The sequence below is a fragment of the Myotis yumanensis genome, unplaced genomic scaffold (genome assembly GCF_028538775.1).
Source record: "Myotis yumanensis isolate MYYU_CA2020_CCGP unplaced genomic scaffold, mMyoYum1.0.hap1 SCAF_8, whole genome shotgun sequence".
Classification (NCBI taxonomy): domain Eukaryota; kingdom Metazoa; phylum Chordata; class Mammalia; order Chiroptera; family Vespertilionidae; genus Myotis; species Myotis yumanensis.
Genome location: NW_027223759.1, coordinates 46,068,408 through 46,082,991, shown reverse-complemented (window position 1 = coordinate 46,082,991; position 14,584 = coordinate 46,068,408). Strand labels below are relative to the sequence as shown.

General features: G+C 42.3%; 1 protein-coding gene across 1 annotated transcript in view; it reads left to right on the top strand.

Moving 5' to 3' along the window:
* The window catches only part of GAD1 (glutamate decarboxylase 1), a 43,838-nt gene extending 36,961 nt beyond the window's left edge, over window positions 1–6,877 (top strand). The window contains exons 14-17 of the mRNA XM_070422779.1: window positions 255–404; window positions 2,662–2,769; window positions 4,544–4,633; window positions 5,434–6,877. Of these exons, the coding sequence (XP_070278880.1) occupies window positions 255–404; window positions 2,662–2,769; window positions 4,544–4,633; window positions 5,434–5,607 (522 nt within the window). The 3' untranslated portion in view covers window positions 5,608–6,877. The remainder of the gene's footprint in view (window positions 1–254; window positions 405–2,661; window positions 2,770–4,543; window positions 4,634–5,433) is intronic.
* Window positions 6,878–14,584: the final 7,707 nt, after the last annotated feature.

The following is a 14,584-nucleotide window of genomic DNA, read 5'->3' as shown; positions in this document are numbered from 1 at the left end:
GTCCCTAAGAGGGGCAGTGGGGTCCTTGGGTTGGCATCTGAGACAAAAGATTATTTTCTAATGAGAGTGACAGAGGGAAAGGGGCGAAGGTTTTCCCAAGAGTGGTTTTAGAGAAGGACGAGAGAACAAGTGCAAGAGCTCATAAGACATCAGGAAGGATGCCTGTGACCCCTCATCCAGCCAGCCCTGCTCCAAAGCCACCACATCTCTGATCTGCGGATACAGATTCATGCCTGTCTTGAATTGCATGATAGGGGATACTCCAAGGATGCAACCAGATGTGTGCAGGCTACCTCTTCCAGCCAGACAAGCAATATGATGTCTCCTATGACACTGGGGACAAGGCAATTCAGTGTGGCCGTCACGTGGACATTTTCAAGTTCTGGCTGATGTGGAAAGCAAAGGTAAGAAAAAGGGAATTCAGGAAATAGAGCAGAAATGTAATTTGCACAGGCTGGCAAAAGAGAGGCAAAGTTGTATCACAGATAACTCACTATGTGTTCAATCAATATCTAGATAATTGAGTTAACTGTATTTTCTTTGTGAATGAAGTCACTTTCTTTCTCATGTCAAATTCTCCCTTCCTCCATTCAATCTCCTCAGTTTGAATTAGCATGAAGTTTTTTTTTTTATAACTTTCTCTTATAACAACTAAAAATGATGCCAAGATGCAGACTTCGACAGCAATCCTTAGGGATGCTGAAGTTATTTAGTGTAGATATAGAAAGAGATAAAGATAAAATTACTGCATTGATGTGAACAGAACCCTGAATGCCTTTATAAGGCCTCCAATCATGGGATATATTCAATGAACATATCAAAACAAATGAACAAAACAGAACAATTTTTGTTTTTTTATTATTGATTTTCACAAAAGAGGAGAGATAGATACATCAGTGATTAGAGAGAATCATTGATTAGCTGCCTTCCGCACGCCCCGCTCTGGGGATTGAGCCCGAAACCTGGATATGTGCCTTTGACCAGAATCGAACCTGGGACCCTTCAGTCCATAGGCCAACACTCTATCCACTGAGTCAAACCAGCTAGGGCAAAGCAGAACAGTTTTAAGATCTGTTTAAATATGGCTTTCTCATTATTTGTACTCGATACACTATTCTGGAAAATCATACTTATTCCAAGAAATCCTACTGCTAGACTGAATGCAGGATCTGCACTCATTGGCCATTCAGGTTATGTTTCTGTGTCTATATATATATTTAAAAAAAGCAAACTATTGGAATTTCCCCCAAAATATGGGTGAGGGGAGAGGATCACTGTTTAACTATTTGTTTCAAAAGTGCTTTTATGCAATCAAGTAAAGGCAATTTTTATTTTACAGCTGTATACTGTATCTATAATTTTTATTTACCTACTGTAAATTAACTTTACTAACTTCCATGATTTAAGATTGGGTCGACCTAATACCAAAACAAGGCTTTCCAGTGAAATATCTAGTCACGTATTTCCTCTGTAGGAAGAATTTGACAAGATTCTTAGTTTTTTCCCCTGATGTAGCCATTGTGTCTTAATATATAAGTAGTCTGAATTTTATGTCTACCACAAAGAAATTATAGGTATTTTAAACATACAAATAGCCATAAGCAACAAGAGAAAGAGCCCTATCATTTAGAAATATAATAACCACACTGTCTCAGTAATTTGCTTATTTGTTTTACCTAAAAATAACCCCTTGAGCCATCTGCTGGAAGTTTGGCTCCTTGTGAATCGGTGGCTGAGGGGGGGCCCCTGGTGCAGGCTTGCTTCCCAAGTGGAAAGTGGCCTGGCCAGGGTGTACGCCTAGCAGTGACTGCTGCTTTGCCAGTGTTGGACCTCGCCCAGGCCCATTAGCAATCCACAAGCCAGCCTGTGCATCTGCTCTTGTTAACACTGACCCGCTGAACAGCCTCCACACTGCTGTTATTAATCAGCCATGCTGGCTTTTGAAACTCATGCTCAACCAGTTCGTCAATAGTTGGAGCTATTGCGATCTCAGGGCATGTACTGAGACCAGTGGCTTCCCCATCTGCCTGCCTGCCTGTCAGCACAAAGGATGATTCTGTGCTGTGGAAGGTAGCCTGCCTGGGAGCGTGGGGACATGTTGTGACCAGGACTCACTGCTGGGGAGGGTGGGTCTAAAGCAATGCTTCTCAAACTGTGGTGAAGAGCCAGTTACAATAGAGATGAATTGCTAGAAAAAAAACGAAATGAAAAACATCCAAGGTATAAACGCCAATTTTTAAAATTAGATTCAGTAGACATTAAAGTTATTCTGTCACATTGCTATAAAAGTTTCTTATTGAGAAATCTCAATTTCTGTACTCATTTTATCATGGGCTGGTTACAGTTTATAAACTGAGTAGCAGTATCATAAAGCAAACCAGAAAATAGACTCCAGGTCCAGGCTGTGAATAACTAGCAGGAGCTAAGAGCCCTGTTGAGAATTACTGCCCAGAGACTAGAGAGCCTTCGAAAGAGAGCAGGCATGCTTCGCTTGAGCTGCGAAGAGGCTGTGCACAGTCAGATGCTGCTTCCTGTCCATCTCCGAGGATAGTCTCATGTCCATTTCCAGTAGACAAGGACAGCATGGCCTTCTCAAATGCCCATCACCAGTGGAAATACAACCTCTCACCAATAAACTCGATTTTTCTTTCTTTAAAACAGGGAACAGTGGGATTTGAAAATCAGATCAACAAATGCTTGGAACTGGCTGAATACCTCTATGCCAAAATTAAAAACAGAGAAGAATTTGAGATGGTTTTCAATGGTGAGGTAAGTTGTCATCATGGACTAGATATATAGCATTTTCAGAAAATCTGTCGAGGGAAGCTCCTAAAACCATATTTTCTAACATTGTTAAAAGCTGTTTCAGAATTTTCAATCTCATGCACTATTCATTTAATTCTCTCTGTGTCCATGAACTTTTCTTCCAGTAACATTGGGATGACTTTTCCCCTTCACCTCTTTGCAGACAAGAGGTCTTTCCTTGGCAGGTCTGAATCCTTTATCATAAACTAATGTTCCGGTGCACGGATTCATGTACATTGAAAGGAAATTAATTAGAAGAAATGTTTTAAAATATGTTTTATTGATTTTTTACAGAGAGGAAGGGAGAAGGGTAGAGAGTTAGAAACATCAATGAGAGAGAAACATCAATCAGCTGCCTCCTGCACACCTCCTACTGGGGATGTGCCTGCAACCAAGGTACATGCCCTTGACCGGAATCAAACCTGGGACCTTTCAGTCCACAGGCCGACGCTCTATCCACTGAGCCAAACCGGTTAGGGCTAGAAGAAATATTTTAATATCACTATTTGCCCTTTCTCTATAATAGAAGCATCAACCAAATTCATGATCAACCGTGACAGATCGAAACACATGCGTGCGATTGGCGCCAGTGAGAGCTTTATATGTACCGCGCATGTGCAAGTCAGCTTAGCCTTTTATATATATAGATTATTTCTCAGTTCCAAGAAGCTTATAGGATGGGTATATGCATGATTCCCAAGACAGGTTCTAAAGTGAAGTTCTACTTTGCATAGATTCATTATGAGGAGAGCAAGGTACAATCGTGTCTGCCCTGAGTTCATATCTACATGGTACATAACGAAGTACTGAGTGCCCGCTGTGTGGAAGTTTGGCTCCTCGTGAATTGGATGCCCCATGCCAGGAGCTGAGTTATATAGCAGTGACCAAAAAATAGACTGTCGCTGCCCTAACGGAGCTGGCAATTGGCTAAAGAATGTTTCCATCGCTGAATAGGAGCCAGTGTTAAATAAAAGAAAATCCACTCATAACCCAATATAATATAACACCACCTACATTCAGCTTAGCCAATTTATTAGGCAGTCTAGACTAGTAGGAGCACGCCGGCGAATCACCAAATGAGGAAGAAAGAGGCCTGTCGGCATGGGGGAGGGGGATCTAGCAGTTCAAATCAACGGTACAGTGCTCATGCCCTTCACCCATGGAACCTCACTCTGATCATTTACATTATTTTAAATATTCTGTTAGCAGCTTTAAGACAGATGTGATGTCTCAAGCCAGTCAGAGGCAGGCACAATGACGGCAAACAGCAACTGGGAAGGAAACTGAAAAACTGTAGCAAGAATATGGAAGAACTGAAAAGCATAGGAGTCTTTAAGGGAAGGACACTAAAGAATTCTAGGCATCACAGTTAGCCCTCTCTTACAGGTTAGAACCAGTATTAATGTTCTTTATGATAACCCTGAGTCATCAAGAAAAGATTCAGTATCAGTATAGTAAGCTCAAAAAAACATTCACTTATCAATAAAATAGTGTTTTGAGCATCTTTGAGATATGAGGCACTACAAAATGGCAAATGGATAGTACCCTTTCTTAAAACTACCCAAATGTAATTATTTTTTAACATTTCACTGCTTTTTCTTGCTTTGTTTTTTGGTGGGTTTTTCTGGTCGGGGAGAATTCCACCAAAGGTCCATAGGGGTTTGGCAGAAGCATTCTCTCAAGTTCTCACAATTTCTGTTTTGTTTGTATGTTTGCTTGTTTGTGAACATCTCTGCAGCCTGAGCACACAAATGTCTGTTTCTGGTACATCCCACAAAGCCTCCGGAGCATGCCGGACAGCCCTGAGCGACGGGAAAGACTCCACAAGGTACGGCTCTCTCCTTTGCCTCATCTCACCCTTTGCATTTCTCTGGTGGGTCGGAATAGCCTTACTCTAATGTGTCTTCTCATGGGGGAGAAATAAAATTAAAGACTTGGGCTTGTGGGGAGCCATCCTGTTACATTCTACTTGGGTCTGGGTTGTCCCCTTGCTGTGGTTCAGATACAACAGGAACCTCCGCATTCCTGTCCGAGGTTGGTGTTCTTCATCGAGAAGGGGTCGTATGCAGGGCAATTGAATCCTATGCATATTCGTAGGAACGTCCATATTCAACTATGTCTGTTACCATATCTTCTGCTAAATTCAAGGCTACTCTAATGCTGATTCATTCTGGTTGTTGATTCTATATCTAGTTTGCATATTATTGATACTTGTTGGTATATTTCTTTTATATACCAACCATCCAGCCATTCAACAAATACTCATCTGTGCCTGTCTGTGTGCCAGGCAGGATCTTGGGCTCTGGATTATACAGAAGCCTTCATTTGTGTAGTTGCCCATAAGAGTTTTTTTTGTTTGTTTGTTTTTTATTTTGATTTTATTATCATTGCTCTATGACTGACTTTCAAAATTTCTGAGGGAATGTATGACTGGGTAGACTCGAATGGTCATTAGATCTTAGCCACTGAAGAAACCGAGATATAAAATATTTCTTTGTCTTTATGTCAGTGTAAACACAAAGGGTGAAAAGCAAACTGCTCCTTTATTCCCAACCAAGAAACTGGTTGCACTGGTAAAAAGAGTGGTGTTAATATCAGCCTTGAGTTTCGTTTTGTTTCCATCACAAGGTGGCTCCCAAAATCAAAGCCCTGATGATGGAGTCTGGCACGACCATGGTTGGCTACCAGCCTCAGGGGGACAAGGCCAACTTCTTCCGGATGGTCATCTCGAACCCGGCCGCCACCCAGTCTGACATCGACTTCCTCATTGAGGAGATAGAGAGACTGGGCCAGGATCTGTAGCCGCCCGTAGAACATGAGGCCATGGGGATTCCCGTTCCCCTCTGGCACGCTAGAGCCACCTCGGCAAGTTGCTAAAACAATAGGCCATTTCATTGAGGGAAAATATAATATCTTGAATACTGTTAAAACTGTACTTAAGCTTGTGATAGTTAGCAGGAAATAATGTTCTTTTTAAAAAGTTGCACATTAGGAACACAGTATATATGTACAGTTATATATACCTCTCTCTATATATATATATGTATGTATGTATAGCGTGTGGATGTTAGTAATAGATCACAGCATGTTCCTACTCCAAGACAATTAACTTTACCTGACGGGCCAAACATGCTGCAAACCAGCTCGCCCAACAACCCCAGGAAAGATGTTCCTCCAGATGTTGTGTTGTAGGGACCAAGGGAAATCCTGTGAGCAGGAGTTGACCTTGTTGTCATTGTTTTCCCCACCTTAAGTGATGACGGATGAGAAAAAGCACCACTCGGTGACAAGAGTCACACCCTTCCCATTAGTATCTGGTTAAGGAAAAATAGTAGCAGAATCATTGTTACAGGTGTGCTGTTGCTGTATTTTTAGAAATTCATTTGTGTAGATTGTGCATATCTCTGTTGTCTGACCTTGGGGCGGAGGAAAAACACATGTAATGATCTAAATGACTGTTTAATTGTAGGTATATGAGATATTTGCTTATTTATATTCAGAGATTTACCATGTTAAAGAGGTGTCTTGTATTTTCTTCCCATTCGTAATGTATCTTATTTATATATAAATGCAGTAAGTTCTGAAAACTGTTCATGGTATTTTCGTGCATTTGTGAGCCAAAGAGAAAAGATTAAAATGAGTGAGACTTGTACTTATATAAGAGTGCCCTTAAATGATTTAAGCCTAAGTTTACTGTGTAAGAGAATTCTGATACTGTACATAGAGCCGTATATATGGAAATCCCATCACTTAAACAGCATCTGCTCTTCTGTTACCCCCTCTGTCTGGCTGTATGTCAGTGTGCCCAATGCTTTTCTAGTAATTGTCGGATAATAACTAGATCTCCTGTAATTTTGTAGTCGTTCGTGACCAATCCCTGTGACTTGCTTAGCTCAAACCTAAGGCAACATTTCCGAAGACCTTCTGAAGATCTCAGCGAAATGGACCAGCCTCACCTCTGTTTCTGAGGAAAGGAAATTCACACTGTGCATTTTAGAGTATGCAAGAAGAATATAAACAAATAAAAATACTCTCCATGGAGAACTGAAACAAAATTTTCTTCCCGTTTGTTTTCATGTAGAAAGAGAGATTTCCAATTATAGTTACTTGGTCACCACAGCCCATTCACTGTCCACTAGCTGACTTTAGATGGTACTCAGTACCCTTATTAAGCTGGGACTCAACCTACTGTCATAGGTTCCCGAGAGCTATTTCTATAAAATCATTATGATAGTAATTTTTTTTTAATTTTCAGTTTAAGCCTGGAGGGGAAAAAAGCCATCTCTTTCTCATTTTCCTATTTGCATCTTGGAGTTCCAATCATTCAGTCACTCAACAAATGTTTCCTCCTCTGTACCAGGCACTGTTCTAGCACAAATTTCCCTGCCAGGGAATCTTATGTCCTTTGGTGTCCTTGGGATCTGAATACCTCTAAGACTATAGAACAGTGGTTCTCAACCTTCCTAATGCTGCGACTCTATTTAATACAGTTCCTCATGTTGTGGTGACCCCCAATTTCATTGTTACAAATTGAACATACTTAAAGCATAGTGATTAATCACAAAAACAATATGTAATTATATATGTATTTTCCGATGGTCTTAGGCGACCCCTGTGAAAGGGTCGTTCGACCCCCAACGGGGTCGCGACCCACAGGTTGAGAACCGCTGCTATAGAATCACCCCTTCCTGCTGCTTATGCTTGTACAGTGGTTCCAGTTCACTTCCCAGGAAATACGTTTTGATACTGGCTCATTTGGAAATAGGGCCCATTTTCTTTTTAAAAATATATATTTTTATTGAATTCAGAGAGAAACATCAATGATGAGAGAGGATCATTGATTGGCTGCCTTCTGCATGCCTCCTACTGGGGATCAAGCCCACAACCCCGGGCATGTGCCCTTGACTGGAATGGAACCCAGGACTCTTCAGTCCACAGGCCCATGCTCTATCCTCTGAGCCAAACCAGCTAGGCGAGGGCCCATTATCTGATATTCTATTAAGCTGTAATAAGACTATCTCAGCCCTAGCTGGTTTGGCTCAGTGGCTAGAGAGTCGGCCTGCAGACTGAAGGGTCCCAGGTTTGATTCTGGTCAAGGGCACATGTACAGGTTGCGGGCTTGAACCCCAGTAGGGGGCGTGCAGGAGGCAGCCAATCAATGATTCTCTCTCATCATTGATGTTTCTATCTCTCTCTCCCTCTCCCTCTCCGTCTCCCTCTCCCTCTCTGAAATAAATAAAAATAAAAAAAATAAAAATGCTCATTTAAAAAAAAAGAGTATTCCACTTGTTTGGGAACACAAGGAGATCCCTATTTAGTTCATATAGGGATTGGATAACAGTCACTTGCAATTAGCATACTGATTGCATATGTAACCATTGTACTAAACAAACGACTCTATAGCAGCGGTTCTCAACCTGTGGGTCTCGACCCCTTTGGCGGTCAAACGACCCTTTCACAGGGGTCGCCTAAGACCATCCTGCATATCAGATATTTACATTATGATTCATAACAGTAGCAACATTACAGCTATGAAGTAGCAACGAAAATAATTTTATGGTTGGGTCACAACATGAGGAACTGTACTTAAAGGGCCAGAAGGTTGAGAACCACTGCTCTATAGGGAGGTGATCATCAAAAGTCACTTTATTTTTTCTCACTGCTCCTTCAGATCCCCTCTGTAGGCTAATTCTTTTCACACCCCTATTTTAATTCAGACCAATCTCATAGCTTTTCTGATTTCTCAGTCACAGGGACAGTCTCATTTTAGCAACTTAATGTCCAGCTCAGTGTAGTAAGCAAATCTCCACATTCTTACACAGTGTATAGTTTCTCCTCTCCCTTCGTCTGGGTCTGTTTCCGACTGCAATCCCAAGTGGCAGGGAGAGCAAGGCTGGTGGTGGGGTGAAGTCAGGTTCTTTTTTTCACTTTTCAGCTCATCACTGCTTCCTAGCTACTGTATTTCCTTATCCAGGGCCCGGCCTAGCAGGGAAGGGGTTAAAGTAACAGACACAATTTTAGGCAGCTGTGAAATTGGCATCTGGCATCTGGGCCCATGGTCCATGATATTTTTTTTCCACAGGACAATTTTGGGGGGGAGGATGGGGATTTTTTATTAAGGTAAAATTAAGATATAGTAAAAATTTACTCATGTGTAGTGTGTATAGTGTTCTCTGAGATTTTTCCCTTTTTATTGAATTTATTGGGGTGACACTGGTTAACAAAATCATACAGATTTCAGGTGCACAGTTCCACAACACATCATCTGTACTCTGTATTGTGTGTTCACCCCCCAAGTCAAGTCTCTGTCCATCACCATTTATCCCTCCATACCTTTACCTCCCCCTGCCCCAACCCCTCAGCAATTACTGTTCTCCTTGTCCATGAGATATTTTTTCCATGGGACAATTTTTTGGAGAAAATGGGGATTTTTTAAAATTAAAGATAAAATTAAGATACAGTAAAATTTACTCATTTTAGTATACTGTGTATAGTGTTCTATGAGTTTTGGCAAACCTATTCAGTCACATAACAATCAACACAGTCACGGTTAGAACAGTTCTATCACACCAATAAATTCCCCCCACATCTCTTTGTATGTAACACCGCTCCCAATCCCCAATTCCTGGAAATCTCTGATTTGTTTTCTGCCCCTCAAATTTTGCTTGTCCTACCATGTATGTGAAATCATATCATATGTAGCCTTTGAGTCTAACTTCTTTTACTTGACACAATGCATTTGAAATTCATCACTATTGTTGTCTGTGTCAGTTGTTCATTCCTTGTATTACTGCCCAGTATTCCATTTGTATGGCTGCACCACACTTTGTTTATCCATTCTCTAGTACAGGGAAATTTGGATTGTTTGTGGGTTTTGGCAAATAAACATTAATATGCATATTTTTGTGTGAAGATAGGTTTTCATTCAAGTTGGGTAAGTACCTATGTGTAGGATTGCTAAATTGTATGGTAAGGGTATAAGGATATGTTTTTATTGACTTGAGGGAGGGAGAGAGGGAGAGAGAGAGGAGAGGGAGAAGGAGAGGGGAAGAGGGGAAGAGGGGAAAAGGGGAAAAGAGAGGAAAACATCGATCGGTTGCCTCTCATACATGCCCCAACTAGGAATTGAACCTGCAACCTTTTTGTGTATGGGACAATACTCCAACTGACTAAGCCACCCAGCCAGGGCATTTATTGATTAACCTTAGTAGAGGGTTTGTCAGTTTCATTAAGCTATTCAAAAAATGTTTGCCTTGGTCAATACTCTAAATTGTGATTGCTTTTGCCTCATTAATTTCTGCTTCTACATTTATTATTTCCTTTCATCTACCTATTTTTTAGTCTTTTCCTAACTGCTCATTTCTCTATGCTTAGGTCATTAATTTTGAGCTTTTCTTCTTTTCTAATAGAAGCATCTAATGATATACTTGAGCTATATACTACAACTTTTCACACACGATATTTTATTCAATTCTAAACATGGTAGATTTGTTGATTTTTTTCCTAGTAGTTTAATTATTGCTTTATTATTTGGTATAAACAAGTTTTAATTACCACATTTTTCTGGTGATTTAAAACTTTATTATGTAGTGACTCCCTATTATTATTATTTTTTTGCCTTCTTGTCTATTTTGTCTGGTATTAATATGGTTATGCCACATTTCTTTGTTTTTTGCCTACTAGGTAGTTTCTCTTCTTTGAATTATAATATTTCTGAATCCTTGTGTTTTAGGTGTGCCTCATATAGATAGCTGGACTTTATCATCTTTTCCATCTGACCATCTTTGTCTTTTAACTGAGGAATTTCACTTGTGATTACTGACATATTTGGATTAAACTCTACCATCTTATTTTGATCTATCTGTTCCTTTTTTCTCCTTTCTTGTGAAAGATTTAAATTAATTGAGGGTGGGTTTTTTGTTGCTGTTATTCTCCAATGTTAACTTAGGAGAGTATAACTACTCGTAACTTATACTCTCCATCTGTTTTTTCATTGCTTATCCTAAATATATTAGCATGAATACTTTTCCATTTCAAAAATTAATAATTTTACTGTCCTCGTGAATCATATTAGAACCTTAGAACACTCTTATTCTGATCATCCTCCTCCCAATATATGGTCCATGGTTATCCAGTATTTTAGGCCTCTCTTATTTAACCCTAAAAGTTGTACATTATTAATCATTTTATTCAAGTGATTTTTGCTCAGATATACCTATGCTGCTTCATTTGTGCATAATTCTTTCTTACATCTCAGACCTTCCATTTGGGTCATTTTCTTTTTCCTTCATCTGCCTGCGTTTGAACTTTTCTTTATTAAAGCTTATTAATAGTCCCTCTCTGAGAACTGGCTTGCTAACTTTGTCTGCTTCCTATGCATCAATTGTGAGGCTGCTTTGAAAGCACTAGGATTCAGGTGATCTGCTGCCTTGAAGCTGGAAAAACTAACTATTAGATAAGGCAGACTGTTAAACAGGAAATGCTCCAGTCATATCAAGGGGCTCTGCTCCTAGGCATTATGGGAGTTCTGGTATCTCTTACAGATAAAGGAAACCTGATGCATGCATTGAATTTACCTGCAAGAATCTTAAAATCCTTTAATCTGACCAAAGGATGGTGTAAAACAATTTAATAAAGGGGAGCTTACTATATTTAGGGCTCAAGAATGGAATTTTTTGTCCTAGCCGGTTTGGCTCGATGGATCGAGCGTTGGCCTGCGGACTGAAGGGTCCCAGGTTCGATTCCGGTCAAGGGCACATGCCCAGGTTGTGGGCTCGATCCCCAGTGGGGGACGTGCAGGGAGCAGCCGATCTATGATTCTCTCTCATCATTAATGATTCTATCTCTCTCTCCCTCTTCCTTCCTCTCTGAAAAAAAAAAGACTAGCTTATTGATTAAAAAAAAAAAGAATGGAATTTTTTCCTTAGCCCATTTGGCTCAGTGGGTAGAGCATCAGCCTGTGGACTGAAGGGTCCCAGGTTCAATGCTGGCCAAGGGCACATGCCCAGGTTGTGGGCTTGATCCCCAGAGGGGGCCGTGCAGGAGGTAGCCAATCAATGATTCTCTCTCATCATTGATGTTTCTCTCTCTCTCTCTCCCTTCCTCTCTAAAATAAATAAAAAATATATATTTTAAAAAGAATGAAATTTTTTATAATACAGGGTTGCTTTAATATTCCAATAAAACCACTTCAAAACTCATCCTGATTCCCTCAGTCTTCATAATGGACATCTGTGTTTTAGACCTGCCTAGCACCTATTTTCTCTTCTGATCACATCACTCTAATTTTCCTTAAAGAGATAACCCTTTCCTCATTCTTTCCCGGTGTAATTTGGAAAGATGAACCCATCCTCTGATTCCAGAGATGGTCACCTGACTCAGGTATAGCCAATCAGAGTCTTCCATCCCCTGGGCCATAGGAATAGACTCTTGACCCTAAACAGGCTGATGAGATTCCTGAGGTGAGATGATGAAGCCGTAGACAGTAAGGATTCCATGAGCAAAGCAACATGTGCGAAGCCTAAGGAATCTTGGCCTTGACACAACAGTTGGAACAGGGACCCCATCTTGCAAACCTAGACTATGTTCCCCCCAGGATTCTTTATCAATGGCTGAGCTTGTCTGGAGGGCTATATACTGTAAGTAATTAGCACAAATGTAGTGACTTAAAGCAACATAGATTTACTTTCTGACCGTTTGGGAGGCAGAGCTGCATTTCTTCTGGAGGCCCCGAAGGAAACTCGGTTTCCCTGCCCTCCCAGTTTCAAGAGACTGTCTGAATGCCTTGGCTCATGGCTCTACTTCACATCTCCATCTTTGACTCCCCTACCTCCGTCTTTCCATTGTAAGGACCCTGTGATTACCCTCGGCCCCTAAATAATCCAGGAGAGATAGTCTCCCCATCCCCAAACCCATAACTTAACCACCTCTGCAAACTCTGTCACATAGGTTCCAGGGATAAGGACGTGGACATCTCTGGGGGCCTATGGGTAGGCTCCACCATGAGTTAAATGTGCACAGGTGCCAACGTGGCCTGACAAAAACCTCATCTGAGGAAAAGAGGCGGCTGATGTGGTCCAAGAACAATGAGTTGGTGTGAACAGGAATCTGTTAAGTTGAGCAGGGAATGTCTTATTGAGATTCGTTTTTGAAGAGGGAGACCTTGGGTTATTCCTAAGAACTAGTACCGGAAACCTGTGAAGAGGGGGTGGTAAGAAGAGAAGTCACTTCACTACAAACTGAAATGTTTAGACCACAAGCTGGCATGACATTTAGTCCCATAGCAGAGTGGCCTCCACGTGGGGGAGTTTGAGGAACAGAGTCCATGGCTCTGTGGAAGGGGCCATGCCTTCTGGCTGACCTTACATTATTGGATTCACCTGGGCTCGAACAAAGACTCTAATGATGATGGCTTCGAAGTGGTTACCTTTTGAGGGCATTTTCCCCCCAAAGAACATTTGAAGGCCTCAAAGGAAGAGAAAGGGGTGAAAAGGACAGAGCTCTCCTACTGCCAGGGCTACAGGTGCCTCTGCTCCAATGCCCAGACGACGTGGCCCTCGTGCTCCTGGGTCCCTGCAGCAGCGAGAAAGGAGGAACAGCCGGAGGATGTGCCTGGGTGAGCTGTTTCAGGATCTGCCTGTGCTCCTGGCCCTCCAAGCATGTGTGTGCGTCTGTGTGTGGGGGGGGGGGGGGGGGGCGGCCGGGGAGGTTGGGGAAGGAGGGGAGACATGGCAGGAGAAAGGGAAGAGGGTGGAGATGTTCTGTTTGTCCCAAAATTGGTGCTTAGGATCCAATTTGGGAAACAGAAAGTGGTAAGTGCCTCACATTCTAATCTAAAGAGAACTGGCAACCACTGGGTTGCTCACCTTGCTCACAGCCTCCTGGGACGTGGTAGGCCAGGCCTTTCCAACACCAGCCATGGCCGCAGACCAGCGCTCCAACCCCACTACCTTCTCAGAAAGGAGGGAAAGGATTGTCAGGGGTGTGAACTGGGGCTCAACACCCTGAAGCAGCTAGAGCCCGGAGGCTGAAGGGGAGGAGGCTCCCCAGAGGAAATGCGAGCCCCTCCATTCTGGGCTGAGGGTGGAAGGAAGAAGAACAAGCAGTTCGTGGCCCTTCCTTCCCACTCAGGTCCCTTGAGTCGCAGGGCCGGTGAGATGGGAACATGGACAGCTCTGAGAAGCTGGGCCAGCTTTTAATAAGCAAGAGGGGCAAGGAAGTTATGGAATCGAAGCTGTTGCAAGGGGTCCCTACCTAGCGAGAAAGAGAGGTTCAACCATTGGGACCAGATCCTGGAAGACAACACAGGTTTATGTTTTACCCCACTGAGTCGGGGTTGTTCAAAACTGTTCACGGTGAGTTTACAAAGACGGCAGCGTACACGCCAGGGATCTTATTTTCCCCTGATAGTAAGCAAGCTGCCCTGCCCTTTCCTAGAATAAAGAAGAAAAACAAAGCAAAAAACCTCCTGGAGAGGATAGGGGGAGGGGGAGAGAGGGAGAGAAAGGGGGAGGGGAGGGGAGGGGAGGGGAGGGCTAAAGAGAAGAGAATGACACCTGTGGCTAAACTGAGTTGTGGGCCGTGGAGGAAATCAGCAGAAAGGAAGGATTGGGATGAGGTGAGGGTTGCTGGTGCTCAGTGGGCTCCAATTACGACCTAACAGATGGCAAATGAAACTGGGTAGGCAATCATGTCAGAGTGAGCAAGCATCAGCCGCTTGCCTTACTCTAGTCAGGGGAGTCGGAGAGAAGCCAGAATCCCCCGGGAGGGAGCAGTAGAA